This window comes from Aegilops tauschii, chromosome 7 (genome assembly GCF_002575655.3).
Source record: "Aegilops tauschii subsp. strangulata cultivar AL8/78 chromosome 7, Aet v6.0, whole genome shotgun sequence".
In the NCBI taxonomy this organism is placed as follows: domain Eukaryota; kingdom Viridiplantae; phylum Streptophyta; class Magnoliopsida; order Poales; family Poaceae; genus Aegilops; species Aegilops tauschii.
The window spans coordinates 614051635-614069098 of NC_053041.3; the positions used below are offsets into that span (position 1 = coordinate 614051635).

The window sequence follows — 17464 nt, forward strand, 5'->3', positions numbered from 1 at the left end:
CTGTTGAGCACCGCAATATTTGATATTGTTCGGTAGTCTTTTAAACCCATTGTCATTTAATATTTAATGACTTCTTGAAAAATTCTCAGCTTCTGAAGATGACAAGCTCCTTGTCTGTGTTCAGATGCATCTACGAGTAGTTGATTCATAAGGTCAATGGGGATTATACTGGATCTTCTTTTACAGTACTTACGATGGTGCAATTGACATCTAAGCAGGAAATCTACAGAATTGTCGGCTCGAGCAACAAGAATAAGAGAAAATTGCATCTAAACTATATTACCTTCCCATTTCTCTCAAGGCCTAATAATTGAGAGAGAAAAGAAGACTCAGATTCTTAAGGACAAAGGGACAGATGTAATGCTACACACCTACTGCTGCTTTCCCAACAAGGTGGTAAGCCACCTACCAAAGATCCAGATCTGACTGTGAAATTAGGAATACCTAACTACTAATAAAACAATAGGCCTAACATGCAGTCTGATGTCCATGTCACTGAAGGCAATATAGTAAGGGCACAGCAGCAAAATGAGATATTTCGGTACCTGATTTGGTTTGGTTGGAGCAGAGGATGTCCAGCTCATCGTCGTAATGGACAATCCCCTCAAGGGTCAACAAACTGACTCCAAGCATGTTAGCTGCCATTGCAAGGCAAGTAGACAAGTATCTTGTGACAGATCTGCACGTCAGGACCACGAATAACAGAGAGTTCGCTTAACCTGAAGCTAAATGCATTCATGGTTATTTGGTGTAATTGGTTATCAATTAATCACGTCTGTTGAGTAGGCTTATCAGGGTGCGATCAGCCTAACACTTGAACCAGCTTCTGTTGGTGCCAAATTGCCAAAAGTAGGACATATTACTGAATCTAAAAATTTAAAAGGGTCAAAAGTAGGACATATTTCTGAATCTAAAATTTTAAAAGGGTCAAAAGTAGGACATATAAGAGCACAAAAGTGAGTAATCTGACAATAGTACTCGGCTACTGTATTGTCTATGTTAACAGCTTCACATTACTGTATGTCATACTCTCATGGACCGGTGTTAAGATTTACTGGGTAAGAAACCAAATGCATCATGTGATTATTTTTGGACATGTAAGAAAGAGTAATCTTCTCTTTGAAGTATACCAAAATTGTACAGATATACATATACCAGTCACTAAGTTAGAAGATTAAGAAAAAAGAACAACACCTATGCTCAAAAAGATGAAAAACAGGGCACCTACATATCTCCTGCAGTCAAAGAGGAGTTCCTTCTACCTTGTATCAATAGAGAACCTCAAGTAAAATCTTTCTACCTTGAGATGTATATACGTATATTATATCTCCACTTTGTTCTATCTATAAAGAATCTGAACTAAAATCCTTTATGTTGATATGCACTACAAATATATGGAAAAAGGTATATATGTTCATCCTTTGAGTGGCTCGAGCTGCACTTCCATCGATCCAGGCGAACTAGAGTCCATTTTACTGTCGAACCTACCGGACTGCAGAAGATCAACTGAATCGTCTTCCTCAGTGTTGCCAAGCACGAATTTGTGCGTGAGGCCATCGGCGCCATCTCTTCTTCGCTTAACCTTCAAGTACTCGAGGTAAGCCACCACCAATACAGCACTCACAACCCAAACTACCAATCCACATGTAAGTCCCTTGATCGTCTTGCTGCCGTACCTGTGCCCAAGATGCTGCAAACCGGTGAAAAGTGCCGTGACAGCGGCTACCAGAGCAGTCCTCCCGGTGTAGGTATGCAGATATTCCCAGATGATCCTGTTTCTTGACAGAATTTCTTCATTCTCCGCTCGGTGTGGTCGGAGATAAGCATTTACCGGCTGCATACAAGTGAATGTAAATGCTATCGCGCCGATTTTAGCGTGCGTGGATTTGAAAGAGAAACCCCGGAGCTCGGCGACCGCAAAGAGAACCCCCATGAACATGACAGACAGGCCTGAGTACTGAAGATATGTGTGAGCCTGGAACCAGAGATCCCCTTTGACATGCTTCAGGTATCGCGCGGCCACGATTCCTCCTGGAAGCAGCAATCCCCATGCCACAAACATCATGAACCCATGAACAGCGAGCACCGGCCGCAGATCCTCCACCGCCTCCGCCAGGCCGCTGAGCAGAAGGATCCGGACAGGCCGGTTGCTGGTGACAGAGTGCATGTTCTTCACACTCAGTCGGCCAGATGACCACTGGGAGCCCATGGCCCAGATGACCTTCAGAGGTGTCGAGGGATCGATGATGTTCTTGCACTCCACCCTTCCACTGCACGAAGGCGTCAATGGACGGGTGAACTCGAATATGATCACGCCGTTCTCCGACCGGCACCTCTTGTAGGTGAGGTTCTCATGCGTCTCGTGCACGCTCATGCCGTCCTTCCCGTCGATCCAGTACGAGTTGACATGTCCCGTGCCGTTGCCGTCGACCCACCCGACGTAGGCGTAGCTGTTCACCATTGCGCCACCGAAGCCGATGGCGATGTACCCGCTCTTCTTCTCGCCGCGGGCGGCGATGTTGATGGAGTCGCCGGACAGAGTCCAGAAGAATGTCACCTGCTGATCGTCCAGCAGCACGCTGTTGTTGTACATGTCGCTGAGGCCGCCGTCGACCACCTGTATTTTCCACCCCATCTTGGGATCATAGAGGGATTGGTAGTATACCAGGTCCGGCGTGTTCCGGTCCGGCAGCCAGACAAGCTCTGTCGGCGTCGCCGGCACGCCCTCCGCCGTCGGGTCGCCAGCGTAGATTACCTCCGAGGCGTTCCGGGCCGTGGCGTTCCCGCCGACGGGGTCGGACGTGATGTACAGCGGCACGTCGTGCCCGGCCTCGACGGAGAAGGTGACCGGCACGCCGCGCTCCACCTTGAGCAGAGGCGCCTCCTTCTTGTTGATGTAGAGCACCTTTTCTGGGTTGGGCGGGTTGGGGTAGTGCAGCGCCGGCCCCGTGGTGACCACCAGCGGGGTCTGCCGCTCCGCCGTGATCCTGCCCTGGTCCTCCTTGTCGTCGGCGTCCAGCGGTCCGGGGCACCCGTTGGTCGCCGCGGACACGTTGAGCGTGAGGAACCCGTACGCGGTGCCCGACGGCGCGCCGTGGTTGAGCGGCAGGTAGTACGGCCTCAGCAAGTCCGGCTGCCGGAGCAGCCCGATGGCCCAGATGACGGTCATGTCCCTCGTGGAGTTGACCGCCACGTCGTACCTCTTGTCGGGCGACGCGAGCGGGCGTGAGAAGCGCACGAAGGAGACGCCGTCGCGGCGGTGGCCGTAGACGAGCCTGGTGTTGTTGACGGAGGCGTCGCCGGCGGCGCTGCCGTTGCGGCGGTCGTAGAACTTGTCCGGGCAGACGCCCTCGGCGCCGCCGTCGCCGCGGAGCAGGCACTCGCTATACTTGGTAACGAAGTAGTCGTCCGCGAACGGGAGGCCCTCCTCGGTGAAGCCCGCGACGGCGACGTCGGCGCCGATCATGGAGACGTTGGCGGCGGACCTGGCGGGGTCCGCCCAGCCGAACGCTATGTAGTACTCGGAGCCGACGGCCGCCTCGAGCCCGACGTCGATGGCGTTGGCCGCCTCGCGGAGCGTCCAGCGCACGCGCAGCCGCGGCGAGAGCTGCGCGCAGGAGGCGAACATGGTGGGCTCCTCGGTGGCGGACGCGGCGACCTTCGCGTCGGAGGTGGCGTTGGGGGCGGCGAGGCGGACGAAGCCGAAGAGGGAGGAGGTGAGCGGGTCGAAGGCGGCGAGGACGGGGACGAGCGGCCAGGAGAGGCCCGGGAGGAGGCGGAAGACGAGGGACTCGGAGGCGAAGGTGCGGTTGAGCGGGTCGGGCGCGGCGGGGGAGCCGCGGGAGAGCGCGGCGAGGTCGGCGCCGTCGGCCCGCCACCAGCGCGCGTCGGCGGAGCCGGCGAGGAGGTCCAGCGAGGAGACGCGGAAGGAGCAGCCGTCCAGCACGGCCACGCGGCCCCGCAGCTGGTGCTGCGACATGCGCAGGTCCGCCTCGTGGCCCGCCAGGCTCGTGTTCCTGCCGCACTCCGCCGACGCCGCGGCGGAGAGGGAGGGCGCGAGGAGGAGGAGGCAGGCGAGGCAGAGGAGGGCGAGCGGCGCCATGGCCGCGCACGGGGCCCCGCGGGGAGGGGGGGTCAGGGGGAGGCGAGTGGGGGGCGGGAGGCCGGTGGCATGGGGGCGATCGCGCGGCGCGGCGGGGGCGGCGGCGGGTTCGTCGGGGCGGGAGGAACAGGGCGATCGTGCGGCCTCGGGAGGGACGGACGAACGCGCGGTCTGTTTTGTCCGGCGCGCGGCTTTTCTGATGGTGCGTGGCGGGGCCGCAGCGTTGGTGCGAACGAACGTGCGTGGGCGCAGATGCTCCGCTTTTGTTTGGGTGCCAACGAACCAACGTGCACGTCGCTGTTCCTGTATATGGGAAGCAACGATGAATCTTCTTAACGATTTTGTTTGCGCATACTACTCTCTTTTTGAATGATTTGAAGATTATGCCTAACTACTTTTTCCAAGTGATTTGATTTGAAGATTGCTCACCACGCCTGCCGCACTGTTCGATTATGGATAAGAGCAACTTCAATGGGGCGACCCATTTCGTCTGCCGCCGTCCGTTTGGGTCGGCGCGGACACGAAACGGACGCCACGCGCGCCTTCTCGGTGTCCGCCGCGTCCCCACCTGGCGGTCGTCCAACTGCCGGACTTCCTGGTCAACTTAATTAATGACCTCGGGCCCACGCGTCAGCGACGGTGGTCGTCCTTTTTTAAGCCGACCGTGCGGTGGGGCCGTCCTCATCCGCTTCCAGCCAGCCCCCGTCCCCATCTAGCCACATTGCTCGTCCGTCGCCGGCAAACCTAGGCACCCCAGCGAAGCCAGACGGGCAGCGCAGGGTGGCGGCGGTCGAGGAAGAGGAGGCGGCGTACGAGGCGGCCATGGCCCTCTCCACGGCGGGCGACTGCGTCCTGCCGCCGGTGGCCCCGTCGTCCCCTGTCAAAGCAAAGTCGGAGCCGGACCCGTCACCCATCGAGCGCTACTCCTGGACGGGAGTAGTGCGCGAGTGGGTCGGCGCGCCGCCGGTCTGGATGGGGGCGACGCCGGCGCAGGAGGCGGCGTACCTCGAGCAGTGGTGCCAGCGACGGCTGGCCGAGGAGCGCCGCCACGGCGAGTACCTCGAGATGCTCGAGCGCGACGCCGAGGATGAGCAGCGCGAGGCCAAGGAGGAGGCGCGCCAGGCCGCGGCTGCTCAGGCGGCGGCACAGCCGGCCCCCGCCCGACATGAACGCCCTCTGGAACACGGCGTTCCCCTGGGCCGGCCCTGCGCCGATGCTCATCAACCTCATGGACCCCGAGGACAACGACGACGACGACGCCTAGGGCAGCGCGCCGCCTCATAGTTTAGTTTGTTTTTAATTTCCATTAATGCAAATGTGGACGCGTGGACTCTCGCCGGCGCTTCATGGCCAGCATTAATGTTTGATTAATGTTGTTTTTATTTTAAAAATGCATGTATTCTTTTTCTTTTCTCGCGCCGTCAAAATGGGTCGGGCCAGCGTTGGACGCATGCACCGACCCAAACGCGGAAGCGGCCGTTCGTGTCCGCATGGCCGACCCAAACGGACAAAAAGCGAGCAAAATCGCCGTCCGTTTGGGTCAGCCCGTTGAAGTTGGTCTAACTTTTATGTTGATCATGCGGGTTAAACCCGGGCATAGACAGCCCGGCCCGACGACCCGTCCGAAGCCCGGCCCAAAAAACCCGGGCCAGGCCGGGTTGGGCTTGACATTCGGGCCGGGCTCGGGCTTTGTTTTGCAGCCCGAAAGATAGTTTGGGTCGGGCTTTCGGGCTTCGGGCTGGTCTTGCACGTGCGCATACTAAAAAACATCATTCGGGTCGGGCTTTTGGGCTTCGGGCTTGAAAACAAGGAGTATTTTGGACTTCAGGCCGGGCTCGGGCTTGAGAAATGAAGGCCGGACTTTTACAAGCCCGGCCTGAAACCCGGCCCGGCCCGATGTTTCCTGGGTTTAATACGGGTCATATTTGCATATCAAATATAGTATTAGAAACTTCGTTAGAACTATTTTGTGTAACTTGTATTTCATCCGTATGATATAGTGATACGCGTGGATCCTATGAATTGGAAAATGGGAAGTACAAAATTATAGATAACCCTTCAACTTTGTGCAAAAGGCAGTATAATCTATTAAATAAATCATCACTAGGTGAGGATTGGGGTGATGTGTCGTTCGGTGATGATTATGCTATGGCATGGGCTCTCAGGGCGCAATGTACGCCGGCGCATGTTACTCTTCGATGATGTCTTCTCGTGAGAGAGACGGGCCAAAGGACCTAACTACTAAGTAAAGCTACCCCTGCCAAACAGACAAACCTTGCAAACTCTAACCTCACGTACCAGAACGACCAGCAACAATCTATGCCATCGATCATCGACATCGCCGTTCACAACATCCTCAAGATGAGGAGGCTTGAGGGACCTTATTATTCGTCGACCACCAGCAATGCGCTACTGCAGAACCCTTAGCTAAGCTCTCTACGGGCCAACATCGAGGTACCATGGTTCTCCTCCCACACCACCGAAGAGGTGACAAGAGGAGGGGGAATCCGCAGGGTTTATACGCATGGTGGAGGGTGGGGATCGGAAACTCTCTCCCTTATCGCCTTGAGGATCCGATGAGGGAAGAGATGAGACTTCCATGACCAAAACTAGCCCTTAACAAGTTATTTATCGTAACTGGTTTGGATTTGTAATCACATTTTTATTCCAACTACTATTTTATAAACATGAATATGATTTAGCATCGTTTTTATTACACTATTTTGTGAGTTGCATAGAAAAATATCATTTTTCTTCATAGAAGCGCTTCAATTTTTTTTGGAAAGAAATAGTTCGCTACTTGTTTTTGACATCAAATGGTTTGGCACATAGGGTGTGTTTGGTTTTGGCCCTAGCCAACCGATCAAAACTTTGCAAGCCTATATTTTGGTTAAGCTTTTACTCACCCAATTTTTATTCAATATTGACCAAAAGGATGAATTGGAGTTGGCTAGAGTCCATGAGAATTGTCAACATATTGGAACCATGCATCCAACAGAATAACAAAAAATGGGGTAAAAATTGTCACCACCCAAACATACATGCGGATCCTATCATGAGAATCCGGGCATACACATCTTGTTTTTTGCGAAAAGGATCAGATCTATTATAAAGATTCACCGGAAGTACGAAGCATCTCAAACATAATAAAAATTACATCGTGGTCCATGGACCAGCAAACGACCATTGCCGCCGCCAGAACGAGCCGCAGAAGCGCCGCTGTCACCACTGCAATATCGGAGCCGGCCTTACCTTGTCGATGACAGCCGGAAAGTCTCTGTGCACGTGCACCTAAGGACCAGCGCCCCAGAGCCACAGGTGTCGTCGTTGAATCCTTGAATCATCTGAACAATCTGGCACCAAATATCGCCGTTGCGTGTGCATGGCGGGAAATCCTAACCTCGCCGCCCCAAGGAGCTGGTAGGAATCTACGCCAGAGCTACGTATAATCAGTCTCAATGAACGAACTTGATGAGGATTGGAGCCCGAAAGATTGACTCAAAGAAGGAGCGCCGCCATCTGTACAAATGCGGCCCCTACGAGTACAAATGCAGCGGAGATAGAGGGGAGAAGACTTTCCCAAGTCGCGTTGGGAGAGAGGAAAGGAAAGATTCTAACAAAAGCCTACGTGAAGGGCAAACAGATGTTTCGTGGCGATGCATGTCAATTATCACTTTCTGCATTTCCTCTCGTGTTCTGAACATATGCGTCTGTATTATATTTCTCAAAAGAGAAAACGACCTTCTTAATTCAAAAACTATTCCCAATCACATGGAGATGACCAAACTAGATTAACTAGGATTCCTCATTCAAACCATCCCTTTTGAGCTGAAATATGCGGTTGAGCGTGTCAAGTTAACTTTTTATAAAGTTCGGTAGGAGACTGCTGGTATATGAAATAGACCATGCTTGATGTTGGCACGACTCCACTGGTCCCTGTGCAACAGCAGTTTGTTACCTGATGGCGACCGACGATCATCGTGGAACTAACATGCATGCATTGCAGTGCAAGGTAGGTAGATCCCTTGTTTCATCCGAACAACACAAAGCGTGCGCGAAAGCCATTGCTGTTGGAAAACTTGCAGCTAAAGTGTCACGCAATGCATCTTACAGGGAACTGTTAAGATGTCCCCGTAGTAGGTAATGTCACATATTAGTTGGTAACCATCCAAGCATGCATGTGGAGGTAGCTTTTGGACATGACCGAATTTGTCCAAATCTGCTAGAGGCCATAACTTTGGCAGCTACTCCCTCCGTCCCATAATATAAGAACACAGTTTTGAGTCTAAAAAACGTTCTTATATTATGAGACGGACGGAGTATAAGATTTTGCATAAACATGGGCAACTAATTGAGATGGAATGCGTAGAAGAATGGAATTAGTTAAAGAAAACATTGACAAGGGAAAAGGTGAAGAAAAAAAAGAAAAAGGTCTTTGAAATGAATCATTAGTACTCCTGCTGCGGTGTCTTTAAATATTAAATACCAGTTCCCAGTTGGTAACAAGCGTGCATCCTGACATAGACACTTGACCTCGTTGAATGCATAGATCAATCCGGTGAACACGTACGAGGAGGGACCAAAATTGGATGCTTCGGAGAAGCCAGATTCTTTGACAGCGAACACTTTGCTTCAAACATAAGATTTGAAGTCATACTGTCTGGCAACGTTGTTTGAATGGTCTGAAACAAAACATATAAGCAGATATCAAAGTCGCGGATCAATGCAGTGAAAAAATGATAATGGAATTCAGCACCAGTATTTTGTTAGATTTTCCAGGACCGAAGTTCATCGCCGCTTGAAGGCGTACAACGGTACAGGACTAGCCACGTCATCCTCCAGTTTCCCCAAGAAAACCGTAGAAGACTATAGGATGCAACTCAATTATATTCCATCGGAGTCGGTTACAATATATACAGGTGGTGTCTTGCGTGACAAGCCAACTAACTCTACAATATCTCTAGAAGTCAACCTATACAAGGCTAGAGATAATAGGAGAATCAGTCGGAAATAAATACAAAGATATCACGTTTCAACCCCCCCCCCCCCCCCCCAGTCGAAGCGTCGGCGTCGGCGAGGCAAAGACTGGAACGAAACTCCTGGAATGCAGCGGTAGGCAATCCCTTGGTCATGATGTCGGCAAACTGTTGGGTGGTCGGTACATGAAGAACACGAAGCTGACCCAACTGAACCTTCTCGCGCACAAAGTGAACATCGAACTCAATGTGTTTGGTGCGCTTGTGCTGCACCGGATTAACCGCGAGATAGGTGGCCGACACTGTGGCGCCCCCGATTTGACTGTACACTAATCATGCACGCAAATGTGTACGATCACGATCAGGGACTCACGGGAAGATATCACAACACAACTCTAAAACATAAATAAGTCATACAAGCATTATAATACAAGCCAGGGGCCTCGAGGGCTCGAATACAAGTGCTCGATCATAGACGAGTCAGCGGAAGCAACAATATCTGAGTACAGACATAAGTTAAACAAGTTTTGCCTTAAGAAGGCTAGCACAAAAGCAGCAACGATCGAAGAGGCAAGGCCTCCTGCCTGGGACCTCCTAACTACTCCTGGTCGTCGTCAGCGGCCTGCACGTAGTAGTAGGCACCTCCAGTGCCGTGGGAGTCGTCGTCGACGGTGGCGTCTGGCTCCTGGACTCCAACATCTGGTTGCGACAACCAGATAGAAAGGAAAGGGGGAAAAAGAGGGAGAGAAGCAACCGTGAGTACTCATCCAAAGTACTCGCAAGCAAGGAGCTACACTACATATGCATGGGTATACGTGTAAAGGGACATATCAGTGGACTGAACTGCAGAATGCCAGAATTAAAAGGGGGATAGCTAGTCCTGTCGAAGACTACGCTTCTGGTCATCTCCATCTTGCAGCATGTAGAAGAGAGTAGATTGAAGTCCTCCAAGTAGCATCGCATAGCATAATCCTACCCGGCGATCCCCTCCTCGTCACCCTGTTAGAGAGCGATCACCGGGTTGTATCTGGCACTTGGAAGGGTGTATTTTATTCAGTATCCAGTTCTAGTTGTCATAAGCTCAAGGTACAACTCCGGGTCGTCCTTTTACCGAGGGACACGACTATTCGAATAGATAAACTTCCCTGCAGGGGTGCACCACATAACCCAACACGCTCGATCCCAATTGGCCGGACACACTTTTCTGGGTCATGCCCGGCCTCGTAAGATCAACGCGTCGCAGCCCCACCTAAGCACAACAGAGCGGTCAGCACGCCGGTCTAATCCTAAGCGCGCAGGGGTCTGGGCCCATCGCCCTATGCACACCTGCACGTTGCGAACGTGGCCGCGAGCAGACCTAGCAACCCACACGATCACGGCGGTTACGTCAAAGCGGTCCAACACGGCGCGCGCCACTCAGTCGCTGACGTCACGAAGGCTTCGGCTGATACCACGACGCCGGGATACCCATAACTACTCCCGCGTAGATGGCTAGTGCGTATAGACCAAATGGCCAGACTCAGATCAAATACCAAGATCTCGTTAAGCGTGTTAAGTATCCGCGAACGCCGACCAGGGCCAGGCCCACCTCTTACCTAGGCGGTCTCAACCTGCCCTGTCGCTCCGCCACAAGGATCCACTTGCGGGTACTCCTACGAGCCGACCCGACTTTAGTCATCACATGTGTCATGTATATAGTATATAAGTATATGCCCGTGATCACCGCCCAGGTGATCACGGCCCGATAGTATAGCACAGCAGACGGACAAGAATGTAGGGCCACTGATGGAAATCTAGCATCCTATACTAAGCATGTAGGATTGCAGGTAAAGGTAGTAACAATAGTAGCAAGGATAGGCTATGCATCAGAATAGGATATCGAAAAGCAGTAACATGCTACACTACTCTAATGCAAGCAGTAGAGATTAGAGTAGGCGATATCTGGTGATCAAAGGGGGGGGCTTGCCTGGTTGCTCTGGCAAGTAGGAGGGGTCGTCGACTCCGTAGTCGAACTGGGCAGCAGCAGTGTCGGTCTCGTAGTCTACCGGAGAGAAGAGGGGGAAGAAACAGTAAATACAATGCAAACATAAGCATGACGATGCGTGACATGACAATGAGCGGTGCTAGGGGTGTCCTAACGCGACAGTAGGTGGTACCGGTGAAGGGGGGGAACATCCGGGAAAGTATTCCCGATGTTTTGCGTTTTCGGACAGAAGGACCGGAGGGGGAAAGTTGCTAGTTCGATAGGTTAGGGAGGTGTGGTGGATGAACGGACTGCGTATTCGGATTCGTATCGCCGTTCTGAGCAACTTTCATTTAGAAAACATTTTCATCCGAGTTACGGTTTAAAAGATATGAATTTTCAAAGTTTATTTGAATTTCTGGAATTATTTAATTAACAGAAAAAGGGATATGACGACAGCATGACGTAGGAGTGACGTCAGCGGTTAACAGTCCGGGTTGACTGGTCAAACTGACAAGGGGGACCCACCTGTCATAGACAGTGGGTTAACAGAGGATTAACTAATTAGTTTTTTAGCTAATTAACTACTGGGCCCACCTGTCAGTGAGAGATTAATTAAACTAATTATTTTTTATTTATAAAACATTTTCTTTTTCTTTTCTTTTTAATTTTTGCGGCGGGGCCCGCATGTCAGTGACTGGGCCTGCCCAGTCAGCAGTTGACTGGGTCAACCCAGTCAACTGGGCCCGTGGGGGCCACTGGCAGTGACCCAGGGGTGGCCCCAGGTGTGCCACGTCGGCGGCCGGCGCCGGAGTATCGCCGGCGACCAAAACGCACGGCGGCGCGCGCGGGAGGGGCGCGGGTTTCACCCACTGTGGGTTTGCGGGGGCGGGGCTGGGCGCGTTCGACGCGGCTCGACGTCGCGCGTCCAACGGCGGTGGTCGGAGGGGCTGAACGGACGGGGTCGACCGCTACGGGCTCGCCGGCGGCGAGGAGCTACGGGTGCCCGACGGAAGCTACGCTAGAGCGCGCGAACGGCCGAACTAGCTAGCTAGGCGGGTGCGGCATGGTGCGGTCGGGCTAGCGGGCCAACGCCCGTGACCATTTGGTCACCGGAGACACGCCGGCGGCGAGCTCCGCGGCGTGGCGTTCGGGCGCGCGCGGGGAAGAAGCTAGGGAGCGCGGGCGAGCTAGCGGAGAGGGGGAGGAGGTAGAGGAGCTCACAGCGGAGCCGTAGGGAGTGGCAGCGAGCTCGGGGAGGGCGCGGGGTAGCCGGAGTCGGCGACGATCGACGGCGGCCGTGCGGGGAAGACGAGCTCGGGGAGGTCGATGTAGTGGCGCTCGGCTCGTTCCCGATGGCGCAGTCGGCGTAGTCGACGGCGGGGAGTCGTTCGGGCACGTCGTCGGGGCGATCTGGGCACGGTGGCCGTGGGAACTACGGTGAACGGCGGCGAGCGCGTTCGGGCAGAGGGGAACAGAGGGGAGAGGGAGGGGGATCTGGCGGGGGAGAAGGCGCAGAGGCCGAGGGAGAGCGGGGGCGAGTGGGAGAGAGGCCCGAGGGAGCGGGGGGCCGCTGGCGCCCTTATCCTCTCGCGGGGTTCACCGCCGGCGAGGGGGTTCGGCGGCGACGCCCCCCTGTTCCGACCCGGTCGGGGGAACAGGAAGGGGACGCGGGGGAAGGTGGGCTGGGCCGGGGCGCGGGTGGCGGCCCAGCTTGGGCCGGGGGGGGGGGGGGTTTGGGCCGCGGGTCCAGTGGGGGGGGGGAGGCCTGCTCTTTTTTTCTTTTGACTGTTTTGTTTTCTGTTTTCTCTTATTTGTTTATTTCCTTTTTTGTTTTATTTCATTTAAAAGTATTTAGACATTTTATAAAAATGCGATTTCTCCACCATAATTACCAGTGTATTATTTAGAACCCACTGAACATTTTTGTTTGAATTTTTGAAAACTTTTATTTTCCACTTTTAAATTTAATTGAAGTTTGAACTAGGAGTTTGACAAGGGTGTGGTTCAAATGTGATCTAGCCCTGTTTAGCAATATGATTAGCTTAATCACAGGGGGTTACTGTAGCATGATTCTCAGGGTGTTACAAATCTCCTCCACTACAAGAAATCTCGTCCCGAGATTTTAAGAGGGGAGTAAGGGTAAAGGTTTGGTAACGAATCTAGCGGGTCTTCTCATCCTGGCTTGCTCTTCTCGAAGAGGCTGGTCCAATACATTGATGTCTTCATTCTGCTGTTTCAGGTCATCATGATAAAGTTGTCGTCCTTTCTTCGGGAACTCCATCGTACTTCCGACAGAGTAAGGGGGTATTCTGGAAGAACGGACTTCTGCAGGGTTTACTATCTGGTCAATATCATCGGGGAAGGTGGCGGAAAGTATCTCTCGAATTGCAACTTAAGAAATTATCGAGAGCAAAGTAAGAAGGTACAAAATAGAAGTTTTCAAGCGCATAGGCAATCGTTCGTTGCCTGAAACAAAGTGTTGAAGGGGTTTAGAGCAATGTGAATAAGCATTGCATCTAATACGAGTATAGATCACTAGGCAGGTGGCCCGTGAATTACATACAAAGTCAAGAGCGAGGAATAACTCTGACAACACGGTGTACAGGAGAGTCAGTTTTCGATCCTGTGGAACTGTGGGTTATGGGCCCACCATGTGGGTTAAAAGTAGGAAGGGCGGTGACATCTTGCACGATCATGATAGCAAGGCATGTCAGAGGGTAGCCTGTCAGTTATATGTCAGCGACATCGTCGGTACCAAGGGTGAGGGACGAAGAGAACCATTTTCCTGCTCGTTGAAACGAGGCGGACCATTAGGCAAAGTTCTCGTCCATCGGTGGTTACCGAAATGTCACCAACAATAATAACAGGGTCTTACTGACAGAGTTGTACACCGAGGTGTTTACATAAGCAGGAGAATATTACTGCTTAGATCATATAGATCACCAGAAAGGTTAAACCAAACAATGGAAAGGAAAATATGACTATTAGATTAAACAGAAGAATGGAAAGGAAAATGTGTTTAAACACATAATTCAAGGTTATATCCTTCCCAAGGACAAGTTGAGCATGATATTCATGACAGGATATAATGTAGAAAACTCTTTAGGTAGGGGAGAGAAATTTCATGACATTACCCATACAACGGTGTTTGGATAATTGAGCAGGAAACATTTAGCATTAGGCTTCAAATGTTCCTGTTTTAAAATCGGAGTACCATAGACATGCTTCGAGATAGCATTGACATGGTCAACAGGGGAAGATCAGACTTTGGAAACAAAAAGGATCCATCAGGAACAACTTATAGAATAAGTCTTACAATTTCCTCATGGAAGAACAGCTAACCTTGCTAAAAGGAAAAACTTATAACAATAGGGCCTCCCGCCAGGTGTGCTGGGTATCATCACCTTACCGGGTCATAAATAGGCCAATGTTATAACTCTTGGAAATATGTTCCAACCATCATATCTGACCGAGATTCAGATCTGATTGGTGTCAGGATAACTCAGACTTAGGAGGCCTGAGAAGAAAAGGTGCAACACAAATTGTCGAAACGACATCGAAGATTCTCGGGAGATGAGCTATGGAAGCGAGTTCCGAACAAGGGTTCATAATTAAATCAAGGAGAGGTGAGGAGGTGACTGCTTGACTCAGCGACAATCCATTGAGATTTCCAAAAGATGGATTTCCACCACTATGTGAACAAGGAGATAACATTAACTAGATCGAATGACTTAATGATGTATGCTCGAGGAAAACATACACAGTTAAACATTGGTTGAAATGTGCACCCGAAATATGGGCTAGGTAGCACAATCAATGTTCGAATGATGATTCATTAAGCCATAGACGTAGAATGAAGCTATAGACCAATAACTTCAAAGCAATAGGGTTGCTAGAAGTTTAGAATTTACACATCACAGATCATTGGTCGGTATTCCTTTTAGAAACAACACGGGGACCAAGAAAGAATGGTGATGGGGAGAAGTATCACTGTACCGAGATGTCATACGAGGTGGTGAAATTCTTACGACATACTTGACGTAAAATTTGGTAATACTCCAGGGTAGAACATATCATAAGCTAGATAGCAGGGAAATCAAGGTACAACACAAAACACGCACAAGTTTGTGTTGAATGGAAGGCAATAAAATGGTCGATGATAAAACAAATCATCGAGGGCAAGGATGGTATTTCTCATCCAGAATTCGATAGATATCTTGGAAGAGCTCAGAATGTTGATGGTGATCACGACATTTTGTTGTCGAGGGGATCCACGAAGAAGCAATTGATCAGCGACTGCATCAAGCAAAAGGACTGATGCAACAAAAGATTATTGGAGCCACGGATACTACACAAACTCGGGGCAAGTTTGTTGTTCGAGGTGAAACGATATGACAAGGAAAATCGACGTAAGCTTAGCTCATCGTCGAAAGTGGTGCTCCGGGAATAAGGACCAGGTAGCACAGTTAAAATCATCAAGATAATGATATAGCCAAACAGGCTAGGAATGACGCGATCGGGTACAAACTCGTAGGTAAGGAACATTACTAAAAGTTGTTGAACCGTAGTGCGGATTCGATTCATTTATCGATGTCCTTGAGTGTTTAATAACTCGGAGCCCGTGAAAAATTGGAATAAATGAGAATGTAATACTTGATGGAGAACTCATAATAAGTTATGCAGTTCCGTGATAATCTCGAGATACCAGGGGGGTAATACTCGACGACAAACCAAAGTAGAGGTTGGACTGGGGTATTGCTCTGCAGAAGACAAGTGCTTAAACTTGCACGAGAAATGGTATTTAAAAGAGAATATGGTTGGAACCACGATTGCAAAATGTCAGATCCCATATATAAGACGAACTTATACCAAGGGAATAATTAATTTAAGAAAAGCTTTAATGATAAGATCTACACCGTGTCCATGGGCATGAACGCAAAGTTCAAGGTCGACTCCCACTTCTCCAATGCATAACCTTTCATTCACTTCTCATTTTTCAAAGAAGTTGTAGTGTTGAAATTTTATCTGGCAAAATACCAGAAGAGTATGACTCATGAAAATTTCCGAGTTCACACATATTATGAAAGGCATAGGTTCAACCCATCAAGGCATCTTAGGAACATATACCACAAACTTCGGAGTAAATATTACAAGCTCGAAAGAAGAGCATTATTCAAAAACAGATGATACAATTTACCAAATGCATTATATACCCATGGAAAGGCTCACAAGGTTATTCAATATGAAGGACACTGTCGGATAAAATCCAACAAAGGAACCGATGGTCCACAAGGGATCTGATGTGAGCATCGGTACTCAACCAGAGGAAGAAGAATGCAAGGAGATCTGATTATAGAAACAACTGACTAACTCAAAGTTCAAAAGCACAAGAATTACGATTTCCAAATAAGGGGGTCAGAAGCAACGCTCTGATCAAGGATGGATAAGTTGAGTAGGCTTAGGGGTACAATCGATGGCAATTTGATAGGTCGAGATCCAGCTCACGTTTTAAATGACGTCTGAGCCGGAAGAATGAATTCTAGGATATGATTGAGGATTGCGAGCATTCGCAACAAATTGAATCAACGGACTCAAAATGATAATGACAAGAGATGCCAATAAGATTACGAGACTTATGGGATTAACCATAATGCAAGCAAACAAGAATTTCAAGAGCAATAGGCTCCTGAGGATTTTAGGAAGATCGAATAGTATTTTGAAGACTATTGTGGAATACTTGAATCAACTGGGGATGACCGGATACTCGGTAAGTGCGAGAATTATCCGTAGGGGTATTCAGGTGACAAAGAACAGCAAGGCAGTAAGCTCAAAGGATTCTCGGAACAACAGAGAGAATTTCGGGGTATCTTGTAATAACAAGATCAACTGGGAAACATTGTATGAGTGGCGAGTATACGTGGTTATCCATAGGAGTTTATCGATGAAAGGGAATTGCAAAAGCGATGAACACAAGTTCTCGGGTTATCAGCGGAGAGTATCTTCAGGGTCTTCACGTGCAGCAGACGATCATCAGTAATAAGGGGCTCTCCGGGTGAAAGTGATAACGAGATCCTAATGTTAGATTTAGTAAAATTCACTTAACCCGAATAGAAGAGAGATCAGAGTCCCAGAGTAAAGGTCGAGGAGTAAAAGATACTAGTACCACCCAATGGCGACGTGGGCCCGTAAGACACACAGCCATATTAGTAAAAGTTTTGTAATGTCTAGACTCGACTTCGGCCAAGGAGTGTGGAAAGGGGGATTCCTACAGGCAGTCGGCTTTGATACCAACTTGTGGCGCCCCCGATTTGACCGTACACTAATCATGCACGCAAATGTGTACGATCACGATCAGGGACTCACGGGAAGATATCACAACACAACTCTAAAACATAAATAAGTCATACAAGCATTATAATA

The 17464-nt window shown here is 50.3% G+C and overlaps 1 protein-coding gene across 2 annotated transcripts; it reads right to left on the reverse strand.

The window, feature by feature from the left end:
* Positions 1–1096: 1096 nt before the first annotated feature.
* On the reverse strand, positions 1097–4300 carry LOC109747649 (cytochrome b561, DM13 and DOMON domain-containing protein At5g54830). 2 transcript variants are annotated; one of them, XM_040395025.3, is made up of 2 exons: positions 1677–4264; positions 1097–1582 (listed from the first exon to the last, which is right to left on the reverse strand). In XM_040395025.3, exons 1-2 carry the CDS (start codon positions 4100–4102, stop codon positions 1360–1362), a joined length of 2649 nt encoding a protein of 882 aa, XP_040250959.2. In that variant the 5' UTR covers positions 4103–4264; the 3' UTR covers positions 1097–1359. The 2 variants fall into 2 exon arrangements, with proteins under 2 accessions (XP_040250959.2, XP_020162270.3); XM_020306681.4 differs by having other exon boundaries at positions 1097–4300.
* Positions 4301–17464: the final 13164 nt, after the last annotated feature.

Coding starts and splice junctions, on each gene's coding strand:
- LOC109747649 (XM_020306681.4), bottom strand. CDS start 4,102: ATGGCGCCGCTCGCCCTCCTCTGCCTCGCCTGCCTCCTCCTCCTCGCG.